The following is a 17,854-nucleotide window of genomic DNA, read 5'->3' as shown; positions in this document are numbered from 1 at the left end:
TTCCTTTTTTTATAAGGTATGGTTGAAGCTACTCGTTTTAATTCTCCAATTGTTTCGATGGCCAGATTTTCAAAATGTCCTCACCAAGACAGCTAGCACAAATGCTGATTCAGAAAGCTTTTTAAGTTTGGCCAGTGGCCACTTGAGTAGTAGGGCTAAACTTCTGACTCCTTTTTAGACTTTCTCACATTTTGTGCACGTGCTCCCATATGCTTCCACTCCAGCTTCTGAGGCTTCCCAGTGAGTGGTACCACTTTTCTTTATGTCTGCTTGAGGCTAAGAAATGAGTCCTTGATTTCAAAAGTGCTTAAATAGGTTGCTGCTGAACTGATTTTTACCTTTTAAGTATAAGTGCCCTTCTGATAGACTGAAGCATTACTCAGACTTACCAAATAACACAACTCCTAGACATAACAATATTTTACGTACTCAGAAGTCTCAAATCATTAGCTACATTGTACCTTGAACTTAGTGGTCATGATCGTGAATAACAGTTTATGTTCTCTGAGGTCCTGTTTCTCATTATGCACACTGGGAATTAAAATATGTCCCACAGAAATTTTTATTGGAAAAGAAAGAGCTGAGAAGAGACCAATGCTCTGTAAATATATATGGATCATTATTTTTCACTGAATCTCAAGAAACACTGAATTCTGAATGTGGTTTGGTTTGTGATATTAGTATCTACCTAATATCTAAGCTACCTAAAAGAATAGTTTTAGGTAGTTTTTATACTAACTAGGCTAAATCTCCTTGACCTTCTGAGGGCTTGCTCCTGCAGTAAGACCCAAAGGCCTTATTACACTTCAGTAATAAAAAGCATGCACGATTCATTAAGGATAGAGACCAGGCTTTATGTTATATTTATTTATTTTCCAGCTTGTACAAACTGGATGTAGAAGCATAAACATAGTACATTTCTACCATCTTCAACAAAAATATAACCAATATGTACAATTATTGTATTAAAAATACAAAAGGGATACAGACTCCACCAATGTCTTTCTAAAAGACATACAGGTACAAGTAGTATCAAAAGTATGAGGAAATCACCAGTTAATTGTACATTCTGCACTTGACATCACAGAGCGAACTGAGATTAGCAGTCCTATGTTCTACAATTACTTAATGCTTAGATAACGTTTGTGCGACTTGTGGTAGAGCTAGGTTTCTGTCTGTCTATCTGCACATGAGGTCCACAGCCTATATAAGAAAACTGGCAAATAATGCCTATTACATGGAAAATTACAAATGCATAATTGACAATGTAATATATAAGCAAGTAGACAAATGCCATGATACAGAAGAGATTTATTAAATAAAGCACTGACATCGTTTTGATGCAGTGAAAAAACACTGCAATTTGACTTTTAAAATTTGAAGCTATTTACGTTTATCTACTGATCAATATGATCAGCTGAATTTAATGGAAAAAAAATCCAAGACCAGCAGTTCCTCACATTTGAGTACTACTCGGATTGGCAGCCTTCACTTTTCCGGAGTCTGTGCAAAAACAACACAAAAATAGAGTGGAGGGGTCATTTCAGTCACTATAGGGTTAATAGCAGCTGTGAGCAGGTGGTTGCTACACGTAGGCCTTCTCTATCTGCAGCGTCCATAAAGCCACTTCCAGGTTAGTCTTTGGTGACTAACCCACCTCGCAAAGGCTGGCATGTCTAGTCAGGTTTTTGATCTTTTGTTCCTCTATCACGTTAAAGGCTTGTTTATTCCCTAATGCCAGTTCGGTACAGGGAGGCTGTCTCGAAAGAGCAGTATTAACAGCTGGCGTTAGCTCCAATATCCCAAGCTGCTTTCACTGCAATGCTATCCAGTTACAAACGTTTCTCTTTAAAAACGAAAAAAAAAAAAAAAAAAATCCCTAAAACTAATTTAACAAAAATCAAAGAAACATAACTTAAAAAAACGGGGTTTGCCATCCGTCTCGATGGAGCAGGACACGCCCTCAAATGACACTGTCCTGCACTCCATAAGGCTCAGACACAGGACACAAGAGTCCTTTTTCCCTCCCCTGGCCATGTGCAAACAGTTTTACAGAAGAACCCCACCCACTGGGGAAGGAGTGGATGAGGTGTCTTGGTATCTAAGTAATTGGCTAACATCTTCTACTTCCAGGATAGGGCACTTCACGGGTGAGGCCAGAAGGACACGGGAAGACAGGGTCGCAAGCCAGGTCTTCCCTCTTCTTGGTGTGACCACACCCTGTCCGGCATATTTGGTTTTTTAGAAACCCAGGCTGGCAACCCTACTTAAAGGTTCAAAATAATACTGTGATCATCAAATGGATAGAACATTTACTCTCTGAACACAATCTTTAAATTCATTAAAAAAAAAAAAAAAAAAAAAGACATTGTAAACAAGTGGACAAAGCACTGTACTCAAGAGGATTTCATTGTTTTTCTTTGTCTTCTTTGATGGGTTAAAGGCCCCAAGTAGTTCAATGGCTAGCTTTTCTCATTATCCCAATGAGACCAAGTGCTAGGACTGGATTGAAATCTAAAAGGAAGATTTAAAAAAATCCTTCCAGGCATTGAGAAGTGCAGCCAGAGTGAATCATCTTGTTGTGATGATCTTGGAATTGGGAATGATACTGTGTGATGTGGCAGGCAGCAACAGTGGGAGCTCGAAGATTGCTGCACTGTGCATTTCAAGCAACAAAGTCTGAAAAGTGCCAGGGCAATTTCTTCACAGTATTTCACATGCAAAGGGGAAAAGGAAGAAGGGGAGAAGAAGCCCCATGCTGCTTTTAAGGCAGGGAAGGAGGCAAACTGGTCCACCATCCTCAGAATTCGAGTTCCACGGCTCCACTGCTAGGGACGTCTTCTTGTGCTCTCCTTTTAGGTGGCTAACTCTGGATCCAGAAAAGCCTGTGCCTCAAACAGCAGATACTTGTTCATCTTCTGCAAACACAATGGGGAAAAAAAGAAGGAAAGGAAAAAAAAAAAAAAAAAGTGAGCAGGCAAGTCATTTCTTTGCTAGAGAGAATACATTCACTGATAGGTTAAATAAAAATACCATAGCTATGTTTTTAGTATAGCTCACTTAAAATCTTTTCCCTTTTTTTCTAAGTAATGATTAATACTAAAGTTTTAAAAAAAGTACATATGATGCATATGTTTAAATATACACAGTAGAAGATATAAATATCGTATGCTTACTGATTGCAAAGTTAATAAATTAATTGAAAATTATGAAGCAGCATGGGACTTTAAGTAATATATACGCACACATAAATCTAGAAGGATATGTAACAAAATGTTAATAATGGCTATCTGCAAGAGGTAGGACTAGAAGTGATTTTCATTTTCTTTTACTTTTTTTCCATTATGATTATTTGCATAATAAAACATGTTAAACAAGGGCAGAGGGTGATCTCCGTCACCCTCATTCCAGCATGGCCAGGTAGATTTATAGAAAGGCGGCAAAGAAGCTATAAGGTATGCTTCTTTATCAGACTTTCATTCGGATCTCGTTAAAAGTCCAAATACATCTCCACAGAGAAACTTTGAGAATCAGTAAGAAATCTAGTCATGTAACACACTTTATTGCAAGTGTCCCCTCGGCAATCTTTGGTATTTCTAAACACGTTCAGGAACGAACAAACTCTGAACACAAAATGTTCCTTATGTAGGATATGGCTAAAGACGCAGCTGACCAAGGTATTAAGAAAACAAATGCCCTCGAAAGCTCACAGGCAGAATAAGTGAACACACTAATGCTATGGTTTTAAGAATGCATATATATACCATCCTCCTCGGTGGAAAACCCTTGAGACTGATAGGGGGCGAGGCGCGGGTCACACTCATTGGGCTTATGCCACTGCGGTTTGTTCACTGGCCTGCCGCTCGCTGGAGGCCCGTGTGGCTGCTGTGCAGGCGAAGGCCCAGCTGTGTCGGTGGGTCGGGCGACCATCCGAGATCTCTGAAGTGCCACGTTGTAGTCCGGAGGTTTCCTGGCCGGATGGGAATGTCCTTCTGGAAAGTCAGTGATGGGGATTCCAATGTAGCCTGGAGGGGTGGGCGGGGGCTCTCGATACCTGCCCTCCTTCCGCACTGTAGTGAAGACAATGTACCGGTCATTGCAAATTTTGTGGACGATTATTTCATGCCACAAATGTTTACAATAAATTATAAAACTGGGGCACCTGGGTGGCTCAGTCGGTTAAGCATCCGACTTCAGCTCAGGTCATGATGTCACGGTCCGTGAGTTCGAGCCCCGAGTCGCGCTCTGTGCTGACAGCTCAGAGCCTGGAGCCTACTTTGGATTCTGTGTCTCCCTCTCTCTCTGACCCTCCCCCCTTCATGCTCTGTCTCTCTCTGTCTCAAAAATAAATAAAACATTAAAAAAAATTTTTTTTAATTATAAAACGAATTATTGAGACAGCAAACACCGTGCAATGACAAATGTGATTTATGTTGTGTGGGGGATATGGCAGGCGAGGAAATGGATGTTAATTGCGCCAAATATTCTCAATGGTTATCACCATGGTAAAATAACTGGTGAGAGATGTTACTAAACAGACTACTTCAGATCTTGCATTTAACTATAAAATAGTAATAAGGTTAACACTTAACCCTTGGGTTTATTGGAAAGTTTAAGGAAAGAGAAAACATAAAATCCTAGTATTATGCCTGGGAGATATTAGTAGTGCCTGCTAAAAGTTTCCTTCCTCCTTCTCCCCCTACCCTAAGGACAAGGTAGGCTAGTCCATATTACCTGGGCATTTACCCTTGTCAGGCAGAAAATCAATCGTACATTACTTTCAGGTCTTGGACCTCACTTTGGAAAAGAGAATTAAATTTGGAAAAGTCGTGCAAAAATTGACACAAATTTTAAAACTCTAAACTATAAGGTATGTATTTCTTTTAAAGTCCTTTATTAACGTTCATGGCCTAGAACATGAAATCTGTGAAGCCAAGTAGAATGAGAGTTTTATTTTCTGGAACTTCATAGATTCAGTTATTAGGAATGAAACTCATTCCCGTCTTTGCAATAAAAATTCTAAGTATTAGTTTGTTAAAAGAAAGTTTAATTTCTTTAATTAATTAATTAAATTAATTTCTTTAATTAATTAATTTAATTGCTTTAAAAATTGCAACCCAAGACAAGGTATTAACTGTTATCCATCCATGACTATTTATATGGCAAAATAACAATTTCCCTATTAATAAATTCCGTTCTATATTTATAGAGTCTCTGACTCTGTATCCTGTAATTTATTCCTACACTTCAGTTAGGTAGATGTTGACTATGCCATAGAAAATACAACCTGATAGGAATGGGGGAACATGAGAGACTTCATAAGAGAAACAGCAGCAGCAAAGCAAAAACATCTTTCAAATACTTATAAATTACTATCTAGGCACAGTTCTAAGTGCTTTCCATTGAGTTCCTTTAATCCCCACATCAACCGTATTGATAGAAATTATTAAGCTCGTTTCACAAAGGAAGAAGCAGATATAGGTTAGTACCTTGCCCATATGTCACAAAGTTAGTAAAGTGGCAAACAGGGATTCAACCCCCAATCCGCCAAATTCGTAGCCTATGCTCTTATGCTTTATGCTACTTCTCAGCACCCTCTTCCTTGTTCTACAGTGTGCAGCACATGATTTGTCTGCATAACAAAAGTGAATGGAAGATTTATATATGCAAAGTGTCAAGTTCTAAGTAGAATTCAAGGAACAAAATAGAACTTTTAAAACAGCTCCAATTACGCAAAAAATTCTTCCTTTAGAAAGAATGGGCATCCTTCTGATACTTTTAGCCTAAAAGGTAAGAAAACATCCATAATGATAATCTGCTGATCTTGACTGCTAAAATGTACAGACTGTTTATTATGCTGGAATATATCTGTATGTACCTGACCACGGAACCTGGGCTCTTGACTACTCTTATTTCAAAATCCTGAACATACCGCTAATTTGGAAGCCCCCGACAACAATGGGTGGGTCAAGATGAGGAAAAGAACCATGAACACATAATTTTACTTTTGAAAGGTGAGATCTGACAAAGCTCTCTGATAAGCTTACCAATAAGTCCCTTTGTAGTACTCGACGTCACAGCTATGTGGGCCGGCGTAGGAACAGGTTTGGCTTCTTCTGTGGTCACAGAGGTGATGCTACTGCTTTCGGCTTCAATGGAAACATCTTTTCCACCCCTTCGCTTTATTGTGCCTGTGTCACCTTCTGAGTCTTCTCCCCAGTATCCTGTGGAAGATGCCCAGCTTGCCCGGGATTGGGCTTGTTCAAGACTCTCTCTACTTTGATTTTGCCTGTTGTACTTTGTGCTGTGATCAGAAAACATAAGTTGGTCCATATGGCTACTTGAGGCCCATAAACCTGCAGGATCCCCTGAATAATCAAAGTGAGTGTGCCCAAATGGAAGTGTTTCCCAGCTTCTCTGGTGCTGAATGGTCTGTATATTATCATGTGAGCCACTTGAGCACGACGTCCAGCTCCCACGGCCACTGTCGGCAGCATCGAGTGACGCACGATCCCCTTGGTCTTGGGAAAGTTCCTCTGTGCTTGGGGAAGAAATTACTGTAGCTGTAGCATACAAGCCTCGACTCTCAGACATTGGTGCATAGGACCTACGTGGTTGAAAATGAAAAGGGGAAAAAGTGCAAGATTGTTAATCTATGATATAAAACCAAAATACGTTTTCTCCCCCCCAGAAAGGTGGCTTTGTTTCATCACAGGAAGAGGATAAAAGCACCCCCGAGTTTCATTCTCCTGGCCGGTTCTGCCACATCCAGTTTGCTCACCTTGTCATCACCGATACAGAGGGAAAAGAACAACAACTTGCTTATATATAATAAAGGAACCCTTTCCTTAGAAGGTTAAAGGACGAGTCAACATAATCTGATTTCAGGGAGGCAGCGCACACACAGGATCTGGTACATCCTGAAACCAGCCTCTTCCTTTAGCACAGAGCAACTGTATTCCAAGAATAAAGCTAACTTGAAAAGCAGTGCATACAACAAAGATTGCACGGAACTTAATCTAGAAATTGTAAAAATTAGAACTGGGATGGGTGAGCATTCCTTGGGCATTAGGTAAAATAACAGAAATCCACATCCAGAATAAAGGACTAATTTTTAAAGACTGGAAGAAGGAATGTAAAAGAACACTAAAGAAACGCTGCCCACCCTAAGCTGTACTGGTCTGGTTCAATCACAGTCCGCCTTTCCATCCTGCCCACACCGAGGTTTGTCTCCACAATGCTGACAGAATGCCTCTGGCGCCTCTCATCATGCAGCGAGACTGGCACTGAGTCAAAGGAAGAATTGCTGACAATACTGGATCGTGAAGAAATCTCACTGTGACCAGAATCTGAGAAATTATCCACAGTACCACTGGGAGCCAGAGTGTAGCCTGCATGGGAAATAACGACCATATTAATTAGACACCATAGGTTTACAACATAAAACTGAAGTCTACCAAATAGAAGCAAAACCAAAATGCAGGCCAAAGGTACCACCATTGAAGTGAGGGAAAAACCATTTTACTTGTGGAGACTTGGGTGACTGGTAAGGTAAACTTTTACTCAAATGAAATTTAACATGTTTCATGAAAGTTTAAAGAAGAAAAAAAGAAACACTGTTATGTGTTTTTGCAGAAATCATGGCACTAGTTGACTATTCTTAGCTCCTTTAGGTATAAATAATACTACTATTAGTCTATATAAAAGAAACTAAGAAGAATAAGTATGATCAAGTTTAAAAGTATTTTTTTAACTGCAAAGTCAGTAATCTCCAATGAAGTTTTTAATTTTTAGAACTTTATGGCAGAGAATATTCAGCTCGAAGTTATCTGTCTTACCATTTCAAGTGGACATATAAGAATAATACCTGAAATACCTGAAGAAAATACCTTTGGGTTTTTGCCATTTGTTTTTCAGTATTAATATTATATTGGATGAATCGCAAAGAAGCCAATTGTTCTGGAGGATGTAATGTGCAAAAATCTCCAGTTTCTCCCTAGACCATCACTATGTCTAAACAGATGTCCTGAAGGACCCTTAACTCTCCTTTGCTGCTAAAAATAATTTTGAAAGCCACAAAGAAAGAGGTGCTTGTCTTGATATTTTTAATGAAAAAATTCAAATCTTCTTTCTCAGTACTCATTTTTTAAACAATATTACTATAGATCTCACATTACTTAAAATACTGGTTTTATATGATCATGTGTATGCGATGCAGATTTTTCAATGCCACTTACCTAATAAAAAAATTAAATCTAGAACACCTAAATGTTGCTAATTTACCTTCTATAAGTACTTCCCCATCCTTTCAGTAACTTGTTAATTCCTGATTTATTTTTTAAAGGTTGCACAGGTCTTGATAAGATTTAATGCATTCATCTATGAGAAGTCTTTTTTTAGAGGACACTGAAAGTTCTGATGGACAAGATTTAAAGCGTTCCCTGAACAGTCCTCTCAAAAAAACACCTCTAGAAGAATAATCACTTGGGTGGAGCACTTGACGTTTAGAGGAATTCTCCCATTTTCCTTAACTAATAATGAGAAAATTCCTCTCTTTCCCACCCCGTCTTTGGTTCTGTAAACCCCACCTATCCCATAGGTCCGTGGAGCATTGTTATTCTTGTTACTGTTCTCACTTCCAAGAGAAGAGGAGGAACTGGTTAAGTCCAACTGCCCGGAGCCAAAAGATCTCAGCTGATTGTCACTGCCACCTAACAACAGGATGAGAAAAGAATTTAGATGTATCCATTTAACAAGGACAGGAGAGACTGATACGCACACAAAATGCATCCATGTCTGAAATATCTAAGAAGTAAAGCTGAAAAGGTATTTGTTATGTCAGTGAAATCTAACAATTTATTCATCTTTTTGGCCTTCCTCTAGAGAAAACTGTCTTAGCCATTTATTACTGGTTTATACCCATTCAGTTAAAGGGTAGAAAGAGAAAGGAACTTGGAGGGTTATTCAGCAAAAAATTACTATTATTTTAATATAAGAAAGCATCAACATAAAGAAGTGAGTTTGCCTAAAAATTTAATCTCTTTGAAAATAAAATAGCAACAAAAAAAAAAGATAATCAAGACCCGTGTTAATACAATGAAAAAATAAATCAGGAAGATATTAGTTTTCTTATGTTTTTAAAGCTTTCTACTCTGCAATTAATGTTATATAATTATATTTAGTTAGAACACCTTTTACTATAAAAATTATTTCCACACTTACAATCAATAAAAACCATATATATATGTTTTAAACGGCATTATGTAGTTTAACACAATTTACTATTAAGAAATACCAAAATTCTTCCAAATTTATAAACCGGAGGGGTGGGGGGGGGGGGTGGAATCCATTGGGCATTATATAGGACATCATTTTAAATGACCCGAACATCAAAAATGATGTGATATATAAATCTGGAATTTATTGCAGCTGAAATGTATAGATTGCTATAAAGGAAAACAGTAAGTAATTTAGTTCTACCTTTCCTTGGAGAACTCTGTGGAGAAGTGGGAGGAGAAGAAAGCTGGGAAGATGCGTTTGATATAGTGTCTTCTGCTTGTTTTTTATGACGCTCCAGACTTCCTTCTTCAGACAAAGAAAGAATTTTCTTTAAAGCTTGTGGAGAGTATATGCCTATAAAAGAAAGAAAGAAATATGTATTTTCATGAGTAAAAAGGAATCACATGAATAAAATCTTTTTGGATGATTTAATATTACATTTAGTTTCAACCTACTTGTAATATCATCATGGTATAAACAGCAAGCTTACAGAAGGCACACAGTACCTGTAATGTGGTTTCTGACTGGTATCTGCTGGAGTGCTAGAAACAGACTGCTTTTGATATTTTACTTTAGATTCTAAATCTTAATCAACATTCATTCAACAATATGTTGACATCAGACAACAATGAAGAAAAAAAATGAACAATTTGAAAATATTAGAATTTAGGACAAAAGTGATCAGCTAAGAATATTTATTATTAGAATTCAAGGCTGAGTATTTTGGTGAACTCAAACAGGTATTTTGGTATTACTGGATGTGTTGGCTCAGGAGAAGTGGGAATGATGGGAGAAAACTAACGAGCCAAGAGCTAACCAGAGGTAGTAAGAAAAGTGAATAAAAACGTTCTAGGGAATTCCATGAAGTTAATATTCGATCAAATAAGTAGATGCAAGAAAAGCAGAAGTAGACCCATGGAAGTGCCCTGTGTCACAGAAACCACAGGAGACGATTTCAGAAGGGAGTGATCTAGTGCCAAGCGTAGGATCAAGAAGGATGAGGGTGGAAGAAAAGGATTACATATCCCAGTATAAGGTGATTCCCCCCCCAAGAAATATTTTTAGAAATGGGGGAGTCACATTAAAATAGTTTACAAAGCCTCTAGTATTCTTATGAGGCGCTCTCAATTGCCTTATTTCTGAATGACAAAGAAATACTTGAAAACACCTGACACTGCCTCAGTCAATAGTTTTAATGTTCTTAGACTTACCAGGATCCATTAAAAAGGAGGCGGTGAAATTTAACACAGATTTAAGCCTTCATTTCACCTCATGTAAACATCTGATCTTGTTTTAATACAGTTACTTAAAGACCACTTTTAAAGCAATATTTATGTATATACATGCTGATATACACAACATGCATGAAAATGTTAGCTACACTAAAGCTGTACGAATAAATAGTTGTGATTTGGGAAAAAATTCCAAGGCCAGCATTATGCAGAGATTAAAAAAGTGCTTTATATTCAGGCACACCTACACATTTGGCTAAAAAGTTATATTTAAGTAAAAGAAAGACTGATAAACTTCCATATAAGAAGGTCAGTGTAAAAGAGGAAATAGAAGTCAGGTTGCAGGGGATTTAGGAAGATATGAATATTAATAAGATGACAAAGAAACCTGTAATTCAGTCTGTGATAGGGAGAGTAATACAAATACAAATACAAATACAAATCAAAGGGGAAATGTCAAGCAAAAATATTCTTTTGTCACTCTTCCCCAAATTCAACAAATGGCATATATGCTGACCAGGAAGAAAGAGCCAAAGATAAAGTATACGAAGGACCTACCGGAAGACTCTTGCCCACCTCATAAGGACAGGGTGTCCCTGGGTAGGAATAGCTCAGTGACCAATACCCTATTTTATCTAAGTAAACTGTACCACAAGGTTTTTTTTCCCCCTTTTATTAACATTGTTTCCTTTCACATAAATGTACAAAAAAGAACCCATACATTTTATGAAATATAACTTTGTTGTACCATTTACATGAAGGGACAAAACTAATAGATATATACTAACACTTCCATTTCACACGCCCTCCCCTACCAATAACAAATGAGCATGATTCAAGGAGACACTCTATAGAATAAACAGTAAACAGTCCCTTCCACTGGTAACAGTAAAATTCAACTTTCTGAACATTAATGTTTTACTAAGAGGTAACAATCAAATAGAGACTCAAGTATATTAGAGTTATTCAAGGTAAGGATTTTTTCCTAATCTGAAAAACATGACACCAAATAGCCTCAAAAGAGGATATGATTTGAATCACCTACCAAAAGGTGGGAGATCCTTTACAGGTACTTTCTTTCGCGAGGGATAAAGGGACACAGCAGGAACCTGCAGTCCTTGGTTGATTTTATGTGGTGGCGGTGGCTGTTGGGGCTGTGGCTGGGCTTGTGCTTTCTGTTGCGACCCTGCCCTTGGAGCCACTGGGGAGGTCTCAGACTTGACGGGCTTTTTGTCACCAGGATTCTTAGGCACTGTTAATTGTTTAGTTTAAAAACAGAACAAGAAATTTCAGAAGTTAGTAGCTATATACAAGTTCAGAACTGCATAAGCATTTTCTACACTTTAGAACACGAAAATGTGTATCATGTCTTTTTCCTGTTATCCACATAAAGGGCAGAAATGGGGGTGGGAGGGAACCCTAGTTACAGAAAATAATATAGGCCTGACAGGACAAAGATATTTACTTTATGAAACTAGCTGTCACAAATGATGATTATACTATTAAATACCACATTAAAAATAAAAGTAGAAAAATGTGGAGAGTTCAATATGCTGTGTGAATGTATATAAAAAGCAGAAATATATGATAAAATCTACAACAGGAAAATTATTAGGATTGTTTTTCAAAATGGAGGTCAAAATTCCTTGACATGTATGAGCTTAGTTTTTATTTAATAAATGGTATTTATTAACTGTAATCTTTTCACTCTTAAATTCTCTCCTATGGGTAAAATTATCTATGTTAGCCAATAGCAACCAATACTGCTTGAATATTAGACTGATTATATAATTCCATGGCATATAGAAGACAATCTGAATAGGACAATTAAAAATGCTGTATGTATAACGTATTAACATTCAAAACAACTCAATGACACGGATGTACTTCCTCCATTTACACGTAAAGAAGCTAAGGATTAGGGAGCTCAAGTTAGTTGCCTAAGAGGACGATGCTATCTGGAGAAACAAACAGGATTTGAACTCAAACCAATCTGACTCCAGAGGACAAGCTCTTCAGCGTCCTGGGAAAATCTAGTAACTTGAATCTTCTCAACTCATCTAACATTTAAATTCTATCAAGGGTATCTTCAAACCTGTCCATAAAAGACCCGGAAGTGTCCTAAATGGAAAATGCCTTGATCTTACACGAATGCAGATGAAAACAAGCAGAAAACTGCCCCCATTTCTAGCCTGGTCAGATTTTTGAAGGCTGGGAAACTACACGTTAGGCTGCGTTTTGGTACCGTGCAGCAGAACCACTGCTTCCTGTGCCAGGCCAATTTCCTGCCGGCGCTGTCAGGCTGAGGGTATAAAAGGCAGCAGGTGCACCTAGTCACAGACCCCTCTGACGAGGCAGGCCCTTCACCACTCTCGCCTCTCAGGTTGCCCATCACTTTGGAAGTATCTTTGTGAGACAACAAAGACACAACGGAAACAGCCGTCCCCCTAAGTCTCTGTGGTCACCCTGCCCAAGCCAAGTGAGTTGGACGGGAGGCCTGGCCTAGGCCAGTACTGCATGGGATCAACGGCAGCATTCAAGGGAGGGGCTAGTATGTTGCCAGGATGCTACTGCCCCCTCTGCGCTAAGCCCCACTTGTCGCCGCCCATACCACTGCTCAGGAAACAAATCTGCATTTCAGATTCTGCAGCCGCTTTAAGGAAAAACTCACATGTGTTGGTTGCTGGCTCACACTGCAGTGATAAGGTCTGCAGACTCTCCTCATCCATTTCTAGCTCCAAATTGGACAGGTACTGCTTGACTTTTCGAGCCATTTGGGCATCTTCGTAAAGCTTTTTGGCATTGAGAAAGGAACTACGACGTACCCGCTTTTTATGACCACCTGTCTGAGCAACGTCTAGCACTGTTGCATTTGTACTACCCTGGCTGAGAGACCTGGAAGATGAAAAGGCAGATATGCAGCTCACTCTACCATGGGGTTCCTTTATCTATTTGAAACATGCCAAGACTTACACAAGTATTCTGCGTTCAAAAGATCACATGCCTCATTCTGGTAAGTAAACTGTTACAAGGAAATATAGACTAATATAGATTAAATTTTTTCAAGTTAAAAAAGAATCATACGAACATACATATATATATGTTTCTAGTCCAACTCGGAAATTCTGCTTTTCTCGTCTACAGAGCATTCAAGGCAGTTCTTTCATAGAAGCCAGCAAATACTGATTATATATAGGAGCTCATGCAATACACAGTTAAAAATCATTGAGATTTACATGAAATTTACTTCTCCTAAAGAGGATATTTTACATAAGTTTAAATAAAATTAGCTACACTGTTCACAATCGTTTTCTTTTTCCTTGAGTGAAAGAGTTTTTAAAGTAATATGGGTCAATCTGTTAATAAAATGATCATGCAAATGTAAACATATATATATATAGAAACTAGCACATGAATTGTTAAGAATTATGTTTAAAAAGTATCGGTTTATAGAATGAAAACAGTAGTTAGTTGAGCTGTAAAAACTGTAGTTTTAACACCTTGGGGCACTTTTTACATTATATATATTTACTTAAATATCTGTGCAATAGTATTTAAATTGCACAGTTTTTCCTTTTAATGTTCTTCCTCCCGTAACCCCACATTAGGCTTTCTCCATTTCCAAGTACACAAATCATATTAAAATAAAATCTTTTTGAAGACTGAGAAGTATGCCTGGCCTACAGTTCCCCAGAACAATCATCAACCACTTCACAGCTCTCATGGATCATGACCTCAAAAACAAAAGCCCCAACAGATTAAACGTGAAGTCAGCAAGAGGGTTAAGAGAAAATGCAAAGCATCAGAAAATACAGCAGGTAAGAAAACAATGCAATGAACAGAATAAGAATTGTGTGTGGGTTTGCAAGGTCTCCACCACTTACCCCAAACTCCTCCATTTCTTCTTCCTGTAAGTGAGAGCCATGGAGATTGAAGCATGGGTGTAGAAAGAGAGACAGAAAGATCACAAGCTCAGAAAGAAAGGACTAGACTTTTGGATAAGCAGTACTAGAAGCTCACAAACATTAAACTGCATAATCACCTCACACACACAACTGTACCCGCAATACTTTTCTGGCTCAAGAGACAGATACGGTTAATTTTTTGTTCTAAGAACTCCTCTCCTTCACTGGATTAATCATTTTTGACTACACTGCCAACTAAATCCATTGCATGGATACTGAGCCCATATTGTTTGGGTTCTTTACATATTTTAGTTCATACTATCAGTTATGAGTTTTAAGCTCTACAAACCAGTGTTCTGACAAGTAAGGAATAGTTGTACCTCATGTCAAATGAAAAATTTCTGCAGGACAAACTGTTTTTTACGGACAGTCAAAAGTGCACCTGAGGCCGAATAAGACATTTATTTCAAATTAGAGCTCAGGGGTTTCTCGCCACAACCTAATAAAATTTCTGCCAAGCTACAAATGTAAATATTCAAAAATTTCTCATTTATTAGGAGACCTCTAAACCCAAACTTCTCTAAGCCTACACGTGTTACTGAAGAGGACACACTCACCGAGTCCTGAACATGAGGGCAGGGTCCATGTTAACTGAAGCCATTCGGCCAACATGACGAATTTCTTTTGCAATCATCCTTAGCTTCTCAAAATTGACTAGCCCATCAACTTTTGAGTCATTTCCTATAATTGGCAAAGAAGAAAAAGGGAATCCTATCACATTCATTTATTGTGTGCTTCCACAAGTGAAGACAGAAAATCTACTTTATACTTACCTTCATGAAGGAATGTGAGATCCTTCTTGATAACTGGGAATAGAGGGATTATGGGAGGCTGCAGGTTTTGACTGTTGAGGACATTGCGATATTTTGCCATGTTTCTGGAGGGATCAAACAAGTCTTGGAGATCTTGAAACAGCTTTTCGTATTTATTGGGAAGTTTTTCCCAGGTGGTTCGTAGTCTTGCCACTGGTGCCAAATTTAGGCCACTGAAAGGAAAAAAAGGAAATTAAATGACTCATTCTTACGAAACAAAGAAAGTAAAAATAGCATATTGTTTATAAACGTATAATACCTCTGTGTTTATGCTGTATATGCATAGCAATTTATGGGATTCATAAGAAACTACTAATAATTCTGGGTAATGAGAATTGAAGACAGAAGCAGGGTCAGGGCCAAGGGTTATTACCCTTCAGACCCTTCTAGTCTGTTTATTATGGACAAACAACTGGAATGTGAAGTATCATGAGGGTAGCATCTGTTTTGCAGCTCTGCTTCCATGCGCAGAGAAGCGCTTGGCACATAGGCTGGTGATAAAACAGACTGGCCAAGTATCCTACAGGAATAAAATAAAAGTCCTAACAGTAATGACAATATGATCAAACTCCTAGTGAGAGACAATGATTCATAATCCCCGTGAATAGCAATATTGCTAATTGTTTCAGTTTGTAGTGTCTTCCGGCCTCAGTATAAGCACTTACACGGGAAGAAAATGAAAATGAACATTTAGTGGGCATCTGCCTCATGCCGGCTGATAGAAGTCCACATACATAATATCATTTAATCTACTTGATCCTTCTTTGGGGCACTGTTCCTTTACGAGAAATAAACTCATGTCTAGAGAAATTAAAATAATTTGCCCTAAGTCGCAGAACTAAAAAAAGTAGTGAATAGAGCTTTTCTGGGCTCTACATGTAGCTCACCAGAGACTTTAAATTAAGAATCATTGGATTCCGAGAAAAGGACTTGTTCAATATGATTCAATCAAAAGCTACTACACTTATAGAAATTATACGGTGTTCCTGGACTGATGTGTATTTTTGATCTGCAAACTGAATTGAGTCTTAGGACCTGTATGCTCACTTACCTGATGATTGCAAACATTGAGTTAAAATTCTTGCATTCCCTGCAGTGTAGTGCTATCTTGATGAAATGCTTAATGATCTTCATCCTCTTCAGCTGGTTTGTCTCTCTCAGAATTTCAGATGCTACCCAAAATGTTTCCTGGTTAATTACTTCTTCAAATTTCTTCAGGTTGGCACAGCTGGTTTTTGATTTGAGTTTAAATAAATCATCTATGTATTCAGTAGGTTCAATGTTACGGAAAAGTTCAAAATTCCGCATAGAGAGCTGTGTGGCCACTTCAACAGTACTGAGCTGCAGGAGGGAAATTTGACTCTCCCTCAACAGCTCCTGAGCATCTTCGTCTGAACAAAGAGTTTCTGTCTCCATGTTGTTTTTCAAGTAATACCTGTGAAAAACACACAATTCTAAGCCTAAGCAGCAGTCTCATGACATTACTTGAAAGAATGATGCTACTTTGTAGACAACATTTGCAAGAACAGGCTGTGAGTGATGGAAGAATTCTCTTGTACAAGGACAGAGAATACAGCTGCTGCCCCAGTCACCAACTCATAGAATCACCTATCAGGAAGTCACTGATGGGAGCTAATAAATCACATGTCATTTCATTTGTACCAGTTGTCATGTATTTTTCTCCTGCCCTTCCCTGATTTCCAGATTATTTTATGTATTTTTGCTAAAAGTGACAGAAAATAGCTCAATTTAAAATTTCAGTTTAAGTAAGAAAACAGGGTCTAAGGAAGGCAGAAGAGATCAGACACAGGTCATCACCCTGTTTTCCTAGAGAGAGTCTGTAACTATTTAATAGGTAAACGTGATCCAATTTGAACCAACTTATTCAAATACCAAAGAAACCTATAAGATATTCCCTTCTATCTGATACTATGAGTACAATAAGGCCAAAATAGATTTTTTTTTTATGTTTATTTATTTGGGGGGAGGGGGAGAGCAAGGGGCAGAGAGAGAGAGGGAGACACAGAACCTGAAGCAGGTTCCAGGCTCTGAGCTGTCAGCGAAGAGTCTGATGCAGGGCTCTAACTAATGAACCACGAGATCATGACCTAAGCTGAAGTCGGACGCTTAACCTACTGAGCCACCCAGGCGCCCCGATCTTTAACTTTTAAATATCTGGTTTTCACAAAAACCCTACAAGTAAGTGGGGCAGGTATTATTCTTGTCAGATGAGGAAACAGAGGCTCCCAAATATTAATGAATAGTTACTATCAGTGACAGAGACGAGAACTCATTATTACTCCTTTCTCTTTGTAAACAACTTGTTGAAAATAGAATCCATATGTTTGCCCTGTGGGGTTGTTTTTTTGGTTTAGTAGACAGATGTTTTCCTAAGCCAAATTCCATAAAGACAGAAGCAGAATGAGCCCAGTGGGAGTCTTGCCAAACTGGCCTTTTGCATCTTTCACCAAAGCGACCATGACGGAAAACACATACCTTGAGGCCTTCACATCCACAGATTGAACATTCCCAGTTTTGACTACTCATGAAGCCCATGACATGTATT

The 17,854-nt window shown here is 38.3% G+C and overlaps 1 protein-coding gene across 18 annotated transcripts in view; it reads right to left on the bottom strand.

Moving 5' to 3' along the window:
- Positions 1-851: 851 nt before the first annotated feature.
- RAPGEF2 (Rap guanine nucleotide exchange factor 2) overlaps positions 852-17,854 on the bottom strand; it is a 254,465-nt gene continuing 237,462 nt past the window's right edge. For 8 of the 18 annotated variants that reach the window (XM_060653863.3, XM_060653860.3, XM_060653859.3 and 5 more), the window contains 12 exons: positions 16,340-16,723; positions 15,250-15,461; positions 15,034-15,157; positions 14,396-14,419; positions 13,183-13,406; positions 11,557-11,763; positions 9,481-9,633; positions 8,589-8,711; positions 7,166-7,391; positions 6,048-6,607; positions 3,765-4,070; positions 852-2,918 (listed from right to left, as the gene is read on the bottom strand). In XM_060653863.3, coding sequence (XP_060509846.3) covers positions 2,893-2,918; positions 3,765-4,070; positions 6,048-6,607; positions 7,166-7,391; positions 8,589-8,711; positions 9,481-9,633; positions 11,557-11,763; positions 13,183-13,406; positions 14,396-14,419; positions 15,034-15,157; positions 15,250-15,461; positions 16,340-16,723 — 2,569 coding nt within the window. In that variant the 3' untranslated portion in view covers positions 852-2,892. The remainder of the gene's footprint in view (positions 2,919-3,764; positions 4,071-6,047; positions 6,608-7,165; positions 7,392-8,588; positions 8,712-9,480; positions 9,634-11,556; positions 11,764-13,182; positions 13,407-14,395; positions 14,420-15,033; positions 15,158-15,249; positions 15,462-16,339; positions 16,724-17,854) is intronic. The other 10 variants (XM_060653869.3, XM_060653867.3, XM_060653866.3 and 7 more) reach the window with 4 other exon arrangements.

Source organism: Panthera onca, chromosome B1, assembly GCF_046562875.1.
Source record: "Panthera onca isolate mPanOnc1 chromosome B1, mPanOnc1 haplotype 2, whole genome shotgun sequence".
NCBI classification, from domain to species: domain Eukaryota; kingdom Metazoa; phylum Chordata; class Mammalia; order Carnivora; family Felidae; genus Panthera; species Panthera onca.
This window is presented reverse-complemented; position numbering and strand designations above follow the sequence as displayed.